This window comes from Marmota flaviventris, chromosome 1 (assembly GCF_047511675.1).
Source record: "Marmota flaviventris isolate mMarFla1 chromosome 1, mMarFla1.hap1, whole genome shotgun sequence".
NCBI classification, from domain to species: domain Eukaryota; kingdom Metazoa; phylum Chordata; class Mammalia; order Rodentia; family Sciuridae; genus Marmota; species Marmota flaviventris.
The window spans coordinates 195,716,951-195,729,592 of record NC_092498.1 but is presented as its reverse complement, the minus strand read 5'-3'; the positions used below and the strand labels follow the sequence as shown (position 1 = coordinate 195,729,592).

At 36.9% G+C, this 12,642-nt stretch overlaps 1 protein-coding gene across 23 annotated transcripts in view; it reads left to right on the top strand.

Moving 5' to 3' along the window:
- Positions 1–232: 232 nt before the first annotated feature.
- Positions 233–12,642, top strand: part of Lrrfip2 (LRR binding FLII interacting protein 2) — an 86,428-nt gene continuing 74,018 nt past the window's right edge. For 6 of the 23 annotated variants that reach the window (XM_071619794.1, XM_071619830.1, XM_071619797.1 and 3 more), the window contains exons 1-4: positions 237–518; positions 1,894–1,965; positions 8,964–9,034; positions 10,432–10,574. In XM_071619794.1, coding sequence (XP_071475895.1) covers positions 10,485–10,574 — 90 coding nt within the window. In that variant the 5' untranslated portion in view covers positions 237–518; positions 1,894–1,965; positions 8,964–9,034; positions 10,432–10,484. Of the gene's footprint in view, positions 519–1,893; positions 1,966–8,963; positions 9,035–10,431; positions 10,575–12,642 lie in introns of all 23 variants that reach the window. The other 17 variants (XM_071619806.1, XM_071619810.1, XM_071619838.1 and 14 more) reach the window with 10 other exon arrangements.

Sequence of the window (12,642 nt, the reverse complement as noted above, 5' to 3'; positions counted from 1 at the left end):
AGGCCCCGCCTTACCGGAGGCCGTGCTCCCCGCCCTTCCTTCTTCCCTCCCGCGCCACCCCAGTGGCTCGCGGTGGCGGAGTGGGGAAGCAGGCACACTGCTGCCTGGGACATCTCTACCGTCAGCCTCGGGTACTTGGCTCGCCGAGGCTTAGTCCGGCCGCAGCGCGCGGCGCTCGCGGGCCGTCCTGGCCACAACTACTTCCGGGTGAGCGGGTCGGTGACCCCGTGGCCCCGCCCCTCCTTGGCCGCCTCCGCCTGCCGCTGGGGCTGCGGCTCATCCCGGGGCCGGTTCCCGCTGTCTCAGCCGCCGCGCTGAGGGCGCACCAGCTTGATAGATCGGCCGCCGGTGCTGGGAGCCACCGCTTTCAGCTCGGCCCTCCTGGCTGGGAACCCGGGACCGACTCTGGCCGCAGCGACCCTCGCCCTTCGTCGCTGTGCCGGGCGGGTGCCGGGCCGGCCAGCCGCGCTCCGGCCCTTCCCAGGCGGCGCCGCAGCCACAGCCCGCCCAAGAGGCAGGTAAGGGCCGCTCCTCCCGCCCGCTTAGTGTGAGCAGGGAGCTGGGAGGCCCCTCTTCCCGGCCTCCGCAGCCCAGAGGATCCGCGCCGCCGCCGACCCCTGTTGGGGGCCGGGCTACCCTGGGACTGCCCAGCTCCTGGGCCCGGTCGCCGCTTGACTGCCGAGATCTCGGGCATCTTCTGTCGCGCACCCTCCCTCCGCGGGGTGGGAAGGTGTTATTCCAGTTGTGGGAGAAATTAAATTGGACGGCTGCTCCTCTGACACGGGTGTCCGCAGCTCCTTCTGTTCCCGACGTCACACTCAGGGTTTCGGTCCCGGGAGAAGCACTCCCGGGAACGGTGTCAGGCCGATGGACGGCGTAGCATTTTTATGGAATTTTTTTTCTCTTTGCTCTTTTGACCTGAACTGAAGCGCGGGCTAACAGGAGCTAGCTAGGTGGGTCAGGGTTAATGCTTGACTAATATGGGGCATTATTCACACCCAGATTGTTGAGTTATACAGTTGCAGTCAGTCCTGGCTTCCTTTTTCTGTGGATATCCAGCCAGAAGAAGCCCCCTTCCTTTTCTTGGGGAGAAAAAGATTCAAGTGTTTGCAGTATTTTTTATACCGTGGGAGTTACAAATATCAGCTTTCTGAGACACGGCTGGGGGAAAGCTGTAGCCTAAATTTTAATTGTTTATAGCTTGTTTTCTTTTAATGACTCAGCATTTCTGCCACAAACAGAAAAACTGTAATTTAATTGACTAAAAGCAGTATGTAAGGATGACAGAATTGCTGTTAATTTTTATGTTATCACATTGAGAAGAGAATGTGGATGTAGTAGTGGAACTGAGAGATGGAGAGGAGGGTAGGGATGAGTAAGTTCTTAATCAGTGTTTAAAGAAATATTTTTTTCAAAATAATACTTTATTTGGTGATAATCTATATGAAAAGCTGCAGTTGTTGGAGAGTGCAAAATGTTGCAGGTAAAGTTAGTTGGCAGGAACTTCCAAGTATGCCACGGTTTGAAATTCTTGAAGTAAAACCCCGTTTCACCAATGTCATGCTCTGTTTAACAAATACAGAGATGATGACCTACTATACTTGTATAGAATAAGAATTTTGGAAAGTGTGATTCATATAGGAAGTTAGATCACTCACCTTGTGAATCACTGATATGGATCTTAACAGTGAAATAGAGGAAAACTAAGTTTGTTTCTGCTTGTTTAATTAGATGCCTTTACTTATTTTATAGGAAGTGTTAGGTTTGTTGCTGAATGGTTTTTGTCATAAAGTATGCTAAGAAAATGACAATTGAAATTTTGCAAAATGCTTTAATTACTAAGTGGATTGTTGTGATTTTGCCCATTTTTTTTTTTTTTTCTTTTTGGACTAGATGTGGCAAGATAAATGAAGGGGTGTAGAAGCAAAATAAATGACCCTGGCAAGGAGAACTACCATCACTAAGGTATGAAAAAGTTAACTGAAAGAATTTGCATTATACAAAATAGACTTTTGAGTGGAATGCCTTACCCATTTTGCCATTCTATCCTTAAAAATATAGAATGAGACTATACTGTTAATTAAGTTTTGTTACAGAAGAAAGTGTGTATTGAATTTGTGATTTATTTTTGGAATGGATTGATATTAAACTAGAAATAACTTTTTATTGCTGAAATGTAATTTGATCATTTTTGGCTTTCAAAATGTTGTTAAGCAAAATAACTTTGAATCACAGAGGTCTTGATACTTTTAACCATGTTTTTCTTTTCCTTTTTTTGGGAGGGGGGATTCAGCTTGTTTTATTTTTCACTCATGAAGACCTTCAATTAGTTATTTTTTTAAAGTAATACCAAACTTATCTAATTGGTCTTACTTACAAAATTTCTTTAATTCTTTGGCATCCTTTTTTACCTTTATGTATTTTTTTTTGAGAATTTTAATATTTATTTATTTTTTTTAGTTTTCGGTGGACACAACATCTTTGTTTTGTATCCGGGCCGCACGCATGCCAGGCGAGCGTGCTACCGCTTGAGCCACATCCCCAGCCCCCCTTTATGTATTCTTATTTTCAGTATTCTCTAATGTTGCTTTTGATTTTTGTCCAGCTGAAAGTGACTTAAGAGTTTCAGTTCCTTTCGAATAGAGATTCCCTTTTGGAAAATCCCTTGTGGAAACCACCATAACTGACAGCCTTGGTGGGCAAATATGCAAGTGAATTCTTCTTAGGTCAAAATTTAAGCATCTCAATAATGAAGGAAAAAAGAGATATGCAAAATATATTTGGCAATGTATCTCTTAAAAACAAATTTTTACTAGAAATGAATTTAGCAAGAGGGAGGGCGCACTTTCTTGCAAAGCTCTGTGAATTGTTTATCCTGGTCCTAGTGTAAAGAACACAGTTCATGGTGTAGAGGGAAAAAAATTCTTCTTGCAGTGTGCTGGGAATGTTGATGAGGATCATTGAGAAGGAAGTAAAATTCTTGTCCTTAACATAGGAGCACTATCTATTGCACCTACAAAATAGAAACCATTTCATAGCCTTTTCCTTTTAGGTAGTCACTTTCTCTCTGGAGAATCTGAATAGAGGGATGATTCCATGACTAAAAAAAAATGTAATATACTTTTCCAGTTTGCAAATAAAGATTAGGCTCTATGACCATCTTTCAAAACTGAGCTTTTAAAACTTTTAAAGGAAGGAATTGAGCAAAATTTACCTTGTGAGTAATCTACTTCATTCTTTTCTCCATTTTCCCTTCTAAGATAATAGATAGGATATCTTTGGAAGTGATTTTTTTTTTTAGTGTTGCACTTTGCACTTCCACTTTTAAAAACTTGAAATAAATTAGGCTAGACTTAAAAGGAATGCGATACTAGGATAAAAACTGGGTTTATTGTATGCTATACTCTTTCATTTGTTCTATTATTTATTGATTTTGGTGGAGTTAGGGGAACCAAGAGAATTCTACTTCTTGGATAGTCTCTGATACTTGCTACATATGTATACATTTGTTTTACTCTAGTGATACACAAAGCAATAGGTAAAAGTAGAGATGGTTAGGAAGAGGGAAAATGGCATATATAGGATAATGCTGATTTCATGGGTTTAGTAGAACTTGTGGGATTTTTAAAAATTGATAAAATATTTAAAAAGAAAATGTAAGTTTCCTTTCTGCCACAAACTCCTAGGTTTTCCTTACCCCTACCTCCTAATCCAAGCAAGCATTGCTAATGGTTTTTGTGTGTCTTCTCAATTTTTTATTATATGTATACAAGCATACGTTTAGGAGAAATATCCTGTACCTTTCATTCTAATCCTTGATGTATCTTGGAACCCTCCCATACATATATATTTATATGATGAACGTATATATTCACCTCATTTTTTCTAAAGATTGGATGTCCTGCTTAGTGTAGATGGATCCTGATTTATTCATTTTCCATAATTTACCATTCCCTACTAACAGACATTTAGATTGTTTTTAGACTACTACAAGCACTACTATAATGAAAAACTTGTAAAACAAGTCTTGGCTCTAGTTTTTAAGTATGTATATATAGTGTATATTTGAATGTATGACTGGGAGTTTGGGACTTAAGTTGTGAAAATTTAAAAATTTATTTAAATCCTATATTGGACTATATAGGCTTGTAGAAGAAAAGACTTCTTAATTACTTTGTATTCTCTACCCATTTTTTCATTAAAAAAACTGCAAATGTATTTTATAAGGTGATTTAAGACATATTAGAGTATCAGATGCTTAATTTCATTTGTTTCAATTAGAAACACGGTAGTTTGAAGACTGGTATTTTCACATACAAACCATTTATATTTGGTAATAGTTAAGTGGCTACATCTTCTTCAGTTGTTTCAGAATTTTATGTTTTATGTCAATTAATAACATTGTATATATGCTGGACTTATTGCTGGGCTTGATAGCCCAAGCCTATAATCTGAGCCACTCTGGGAGCTGAGGCAGGAGGCTTGCAAGTTCAAGGCCAGTCTCAACAATTTAGGAAGACCCTGTCTCAAAACAAAATTTAAAATGGACTGGGAATGTAGCTCAGTAGTAGACCGCCCCTGGGTTCAAACACCAGTACTGAAAAAAAGAAAAGTATATAGTCTATTTAATTTTTTGTACTGTTGAAGTCTGCTAATATTAATAGTTAATAATTATAATTATTAACAGTTAATATTAATAGTTAATAATTATAATTATTAATAATTATAATAGTTAATAATAAATAATAATAATTAATATTAATAGAGAAATAAATAGTTTGACTTCTTCCTTTACATTCTGCATCCTAATCTGTTTGTAATAAAAATACAAATAGATTCTGTGGAAGCTGGGCTCGGTGGCACATTGCCTGTAATCCCAGCAGCTTGGGAGGCTGAGGCAGGAGGATCACGAGTTCAAAGCCAATCTTAGCTAAGTGAGGTGCTCAACCACTCAGTGAGACCCTGTCTCTAAATAAAATACAAAATAGGGATGGGGAGATGTCTCAGTGGTTGAGTGCCCCTGAATTCAATCCCCAGTATCAAAAAACCCAAACCAAACCAAAACAAACAAAAAAACCAACTTCTTTGGAGCTTGGGATCTGAAAAATCTCTTTGTAATTCATAGTGTTTTTGATGGATTGATTTTTCACGGCAGGAAGAAGGTACAGATTCTTTTGTTGTGGTGGTGCTAGGAGTTGAACCTGGGGCTTCACACATGCTAGGCAAGTGTTCTACTACTGAGCTGCATCCCCAGACCTTCAGATTCAGTTTTTATTCTGCAAAGCGTTTGTAAGCAGAATAAGGGAGGTCCAGTTTTTAAATTTTGATTAACATAAAAGTTCACTAATGGCCAGGAGGAGGTTTAAGATCCTTTGTCCTCTTAAATGAGAGAGACTAAAGAAAAAAAGTTAAGTGCTGAGAAGTTCAAGTATGATGAAGTTGGAACTTGTGAGTGGCAGTTTCCCTGGCTGGTGCCCGGGATCTATTTTGAGGCCTTGTCAAAGCTCATCTGACAGAACCTACCACATATCTGTAATCTGGCCTGGCCCTGCTGCAAGTCAGGAAGGCTTGTGGTTTAGGAAAAGTGGCAACCACAGAAGAGGGGATTATAAAGGACATTTGTCTTCATAAGATTAAGGCTCTTTTGGGGCTGGAAATCTGCTTAGGGTGTATCCCAGGATCTAGGTTTTTGGCTATTTTATTTATTTATTGTTTTGGAAAGAGGATGATTAGGGAAAACTGAGCAAGTTTTTATAAAGAGATGTACAAGGAGAGCAAAGAATTGTCACAGCACTGATGTTATATTCTAGTTATTTGAGAGTGTTTGCCAGGGATCAGTGGAATGTTTTACAACAAGGGAAAAATCATTACTCTTACTGACACAGGGAGGCCATACCATAATTTGAAATAGCCTTCCAATTCAGACACCTTCACACTTGTCACTGGGATCACAAATGTGAACTCTTGGACTTTTGGAATGATAGATTGTTTTACAGGATTATTTTGAGTTCAGATAAATTAGCTTCTTCTCAAATTCTTATTCTGTTTTTTCCACAAAAGTATAGAGTACCATGTAGTTTTTGCTTTAAACTCTTAGTTGTTACCAGATGCTGTCTCCTAGCATAGTTGTGTCCCTGGGTCATGTGGTGCCTCATGAAAACCTTAATGTTTTCTATATTTAGTGAATGAAACACTTGAGTTTATAGTTCTTTAGCTATGTCACTTCTTAAACTAGAAAGCTGTTAAGGAACTTAGTGTTCCACCCTTTGACCAAGGTTCACATTAGTGTATTTAACTGCTATATTACAGTCAAAGTTGTTTGAAGAATTCAGCATGCAGACTTAATTTATAGACACAAGCCTGCAGATGGTTTCCCTTTCTTTTGTTTAAGATTAGGTTGTGGCTCCAGGAAATATAGTTTCTCCTTGTCCTCAAAAATTGGTATTGTAGCATTTTATGATGATGGTATATTTAGGATTCAGTGTGAGGAGGAAAAATAAAATAGTAGTGTTTTTCTTTTCTTCCTTAATGCTATTATTTGGTTTATTCCTATTATTCTTTCCCTGTCTCAGCTTTTCCCTCCTAGAAGAAGAGGTTAAGCAGTTGGGAAAAGCCTTAGGGTGCATATCAAAATGTTTTTATTTTTTCAGAGGTAGAATATTATCCACCTCCCACCCTACCCCAATTAAAGAATCATAGCTCAACTTTTTCTGTTGTTTTTACTTTGAAACCTATATATACCTTTATTATGAACATCAGAATTTTAACTAGTTTTTATATATTTTTACTGCTTTAGGAAATATGTTTAATTTTTTAAATTGCTCTGAACACTTTGTTGTTATTTCTACAGTCCCACTTTTCAAGTAGAAACATTTTAACAGCTTGGAGCAATCTTGACTATTTTAAAGTTAAAGAGTATACTTTCTGCAGAGGCACACTTATTTTCCTGTGAATGGTTTAAATCATCTATGTCTGATAACAAACAATACGTTTAGCAAGCATATGTGTCGTAGCTATTTTTTTTTAAATTAAGTATTTGGTCTAAGTGATTCAAGCATTATAGGACTAAAGATAGAAAAAATTTAAGTTTTAGATGTGTTTTTTTTTTTTTTGTCATGAATAATGATATCTATATTTATCTTTTTATCTATCTGTCTGTCTATTTATCTGTCTAGTCATTGCCCTCCTGGTCTTGCCAATTTCATTTTTTGTGATCTACAAGTTTGTTTTGTTTTTTGGTACTAGAGATTGCACCCAGGGGTGCTCTACCACTGAGCTACATCCTCAGCCGTTTTTATGTTGTATTTTGAGACAGGGTCTCTTTGAGTTGCTGTTGGAATCACTTAGTTGCTGAGGCTGTCCTTGAATTTTTGATCTTCCTGCCTCAGCCTCCTGGGTTGCTGGAATCATGGGCATGTACCACCATTCCCAGAGACTTTTTTTTTTTTACTTTTAAACATTTTTTGCTCCCTAGTACGCCCTTCTGGCACAAGTAAAGCTTTACCTTGCCCCAAAACAAAAAACAAAAACAAAAACATTTTTTGCATTACTGGGGATTGAACTCAGAGCTTTATACTTGCTAGACAAGCATGCTACCACAGAGCTACATCCCCAACCTTTATTTAAAAATTTTTTTTAAATGTTTATGGTTATTTTTATTTTTTAAATTTTTAAATTTTTATTAGAGTATTATAATTATAGTTGGATTCATTTTGACAAAATCATACTTGCAAGGAATTTGATTTCAGTCACCGTCCCCTTTTACCCTCTTCCCTCCTCTTTTTCTTCCTCTTCTATCTACTGATCTTCCATTTATTTATTTATTTATGGATGGTACTGGGGATTGAACCCAGGGGCACTTAACCACTGAGTCACATCCCCAGCCCTTATTTATATTTTAGAAATAGGATCTCATTGAGTTACTTAGGGCTTCGATAAGTTGCTGAGACTGGCTTTGAACTCGAAATCCTCCCGCCTCAGCCTCCTGAGCTGTTGGGATTACAGATGTGCATCACCACACCCAGCTCCTTTATTTATTTTTCATTGGTACTTTCTACATATACATAAAGGTGAAATTCCTTTTGGCACATTTATATGTTATATAACATGATTTTTATTAAATTCATTTCATATTTCTTCCCCTTTCCCTTCCTTCCTCCCTCCCTCCTCCTCATTCTCCTACTCCACCACTTCCCCCCCACCTACAGCCTTCTTTCCCTTTTTCTGCTCCAGTTTCCATGTATGAGATACCTGCACATTGAAAACATGAAATATGGTGGAATGAAATTAAAGAAGACCTAAGTAATTGGAAAGAATCCTATTTTTATGAATTGGAGTCTTAATATTATTAAGATGGCAGTTGTCTTCAGATTGGTCTATTGATTCAGTGTAACTGCTTTGTAATCCTGATTACCTTCTTTTTTCTTTTTCAACCATTTACCCCCCCCCCCCCCCCCCCCCCCGCAAATAAAATGACAAACTGATTCAAAATTTATATGGAAATGTAAGGGATCCAAAATAATCAGTCTTAAACAAGAAAAAATTGAGGACTCCTTTTTCCAATTTTAAAACTTATTGCAAAGCCACAGTAATCAAGATGATGTGATATGGCATAAAAATACACATACAGATTAATAAAATAAAAATTGGTGTCTTAGCCAGGCACAGTAATGCATAATTCCAGTGGCTTGGGAGGCTGAGGCAGGAGGATTCTGAGTTCAAAGCCAATCTCAGCAACTTAGTTAGACCTTGTCTGTAAATAAAATACAAAAAAGGGCTGTGGATATGGCTCAGTGGTTAAGTGACCTGAGTACAAAACTGGTACACACACAAAAAAAGATGTCTACAAATAAAAAATATCTGCCCCCCCTTTTTTTTTTTTAAAGTACTGGGGTTTGAACCAAGGGGTACTCTACCACTGAGCTGTATCCCAACCCTTTTCTTTATTTTGTATTTTGACACAGGGTGCCTCTAAGTTGCTGGTCCCAAATTTGTGCTTCTACTGCCTGAGCCTCCTGAGTAGCTGGGATTACAGGTGTGTGCCATTCTGCTGAATTATAAGCCCTTACTTCTCTGGTCAGCTGATTTTCAATAAGGGTGGCAGACAAGCTGGGCATGTGGTGCATAGCTATAATCCCAGTTACTTGTGGCTGAGGCAGGAAAGACTGTAAATTCAAGGCCAGCCCAGGTAACTTATGGAGACTCTGTCTCAAAATGAAAAATAGAAAGGGCTGGATTTAGCTCAGGGGTACAGTGCCCCTGGGTTCAGTCTCCAGTATTGTCAAAAAAGATGGCAAGACAATTCAATAGGGCAAGAATAAAGTCTTCAAAAAATAGTGCCAGGATAAATACATGTTCACATGCAGAAATATAAAGTTGGATCCCTGACTCACACCATAATACCAAAGTTAACTGAAAATGGATCATAGACTTAAATATACATGGCAAAACTGTAAAAATGGGTCTATTTAATAATGATAATTATGATAGAGTTATAGGTGGTGATGATGACGATGATGATGAGGATGATTTTTGGTGGTCCTGGGATCAAACCCGGGGTGCTGCACCACTGAGTTACAGCCCCAGCTCTTTTTAGTTTTTATTTTGAGATAGGGGCTCCATAAATTGCCTGGCCTGGCCTCAAACTTTTGATTCTCCTGTCTCAGCTTCCTGAGTCACTGAGATTACAGGTGTGGACCATTGTTCCTGGCCCACATATGTATACTTAGTCATTTGTTTACATCAGTTTTGTTCACTGCTCTATCTTCAGTCCCTATAGTAACTGAAAATAACAGATACATATTTTTTGCATGGACAGTGTTGGTTATTATTAATTACTGAATAACAAGCCTTCATTTGTTTTTTTATGTGGTCATGATTTAATTGGCATTGTTTCTTAAATTACACCTTGCTACCTTCTTAGCAAGGTACCAACTTTGATTCAGACCTTAACTCTGTCTTCAGTTACAAATGACCGTAAACCAATCTGGTACAAGAATTTCTTAGATTACATAAAGATAAGAAGTTATCTTTATGTAATTTTAAGGTATTAAAACCTCTTGAACATGTTCTTCTGAAACTTTAGGCTGAATGACTTTTCTGAAATGCCTTTCACTCAGGAATGGAAATAGATTTTAGAAATAGTTGTATTAATTTTAAACTGTTAGGCAGAATTGCTGCTGACTTCCGTTTTCTGAGGCTAATATACTTTCATAGTTGTTGTGAATATCATAGTGAAGTTAGGAGGTTTAGTAATTAATTTAAGTTTAAATATTCTAAAATTTACTGGAATAATTGATCGTGTGCAAAAGTAGTTATTGACTAATTTTTCCAAAGACAAATATAAATCTTCTGTTAAAGTTGAATGTATAAATGGGCATTAAAACTGCATAAAGGGAAACATCCTAACTTACTGCATTTATTTTATTTCAGGGCTGAACACAGTGAAATCACTTACAGAGTTGGAAGGCTATTAAGAACACAAGATGGGGACTCCTGGTTCTGGAAGGAAACGAACACCTGTGAAAGATCGATTTTCTGCAGAAGATGAAGCTTTGAGTAACATTGCCAGAGAGGTGTGTCTGGTAAACTCCTTCTCAACACCAAGTTACACAGATGAGAGTATTGTAAAAGTGTGGGGGTGACATATAGATACTCATTCATTGAGCTAGTTTCAGAATGTTTACTATGAATAAGATATTGTTAGCCTCTAAAATACTGTATTAGAATAAAATATACTTAGATAGCTATTCACCTCACCTGCGTTAATTTTTCATTATATTTTGAGTTCAAGGTATTGTCCTAATGTATTTAAATTTATAATTAATCTTCAGGATTTAAACTTAGGGTAATTAATTAGAATGTTGGAGATGTAACTATTGAAATGCTCATTTGACTGTAGTTCCAAGAGGTGCTATGTGAATTTTGACAGAAATAGTTCTTATTTGGTGCCTATTCAGAGTTTTTAAGTTACTTATTTTTAAAAAAAAATATTTATTTTTTAGTTTTAGGTGGATGGACACAATGTTTTTATTTTATTTTTATGTGGTGCTCATACATGCTAGGTGAGCACTCTACCACTGAGAAACAACACCAACCCCTTTAAGTTATTTTTTTGAAATACTGAAGTGGAATTTTTTTTCCAAGTCTTTTTTTTTTTTTTTTTGGTGGTGGTACTGGATATTAAATTCAGGCAAGGCATCACATATGCCAGGCAAGCGCTCTACCACTGAGCTACATTCTCAGCCCTGTGGTAAAATTTTTTGTTTAATTCTTATAGTAGCAGAGCTTCTGGAGCATTGTTTGTTTGTTAATAATTCAGAAAAAGAAAATAAGAAGCGGTGTCACCTGTTAAATTACTAGCAGCAATTCCTTATATAATGGATATTTAAGATAACTTCCACCTTGGATTTCTTAGCAAGATACCAACTTGATTCAGACCTCAACTCTGTCTTCAGTTACAAACTGACCGTAAACCAATCTGGTACAAGAATTGCTTAGATTAGCATTAAATTATATTCTTTTTGTGAGAGTTATTCCCATATCACTTCTTTGTTCTTAGTAAATAACTTATTTATTATTAATGCTGTTTTCTTTTTTTTAATTGATCTATATTTTTCCTCTTAAAAGCTGTTTAGTTTGCTTTTGAATTAGAAACCAAATTTTCTGCAGTCATATATAGTAAATAAAAAATAAAGGATTCTCCAAAAAAACCAAAACCAAAAACCAAATCTTGAAGAGTATATGAAACAAAAGTTATTTAAAAACTGATAACAAATTTGTGATGTTACTTTTTCCTTTAATACTCTAAAATTCTATATTTAAATGCTGATGTTTAGCCTTAAATTTTAAATATACTTTTAAAAATTACATTATAGTTGTACAATAAGCCCATAGTGGGACTAATTTTAACATATTCATAAATTCATGTAACATGATTTTCTTCATTTCAATCCCCATGATATTACTTTAACAAAACTAGTTAAAGAAGTTCATGATACTACTTTAACAAAATTACTTTAAAAAAAATTAAATGAGACATTCTTAGCTTTTTTTTTTGTGTGTGTGTGTGTGTGTGTTGTGCTGGGGATGAAACCAGGACCTTATTCATGCACACAAGCTTTATCACTGAACTATGCCCCAGTCTGATGACATGTTTTTAGATAAAAATACAAAAGACATTTAAAAGTGAAAAAGTAGATATTATGTTTCAATAATCTTAAGTATCTGCACAAATGAAACATTTTGGAAGCCACATTGTTTTACTTAAAAATTGAAACTTCTCAAAATATTTACTTCCAAATTTGGAGGGCTAAATGAGAAGAAAATGCCAGCGTCATCTAGGCTTCTTTTGTATTTTTACTAAGTATTTGACCCCCCCCCCCCTTTTTTTTTGTCTGGTGCTGAGAATCAAACTCATGGCTTCATGCATGCAAGGCAAGTGCATTACCACTGAGTTACACCTCAGCCTCCCTCCTTCCCCTTTTTTGATGTGATCCTTTCTTTTAAAAGTTGGGTTGGAGTCTAATATCCAATATTGGTGAGTCCTTACTTTATGACAAATATTAACCTAAGCATTATTCATACATTATTTTATTTAACCCTCGCAAAATTCTGAGATTGGTTTTATTTTTATCTCCGTTT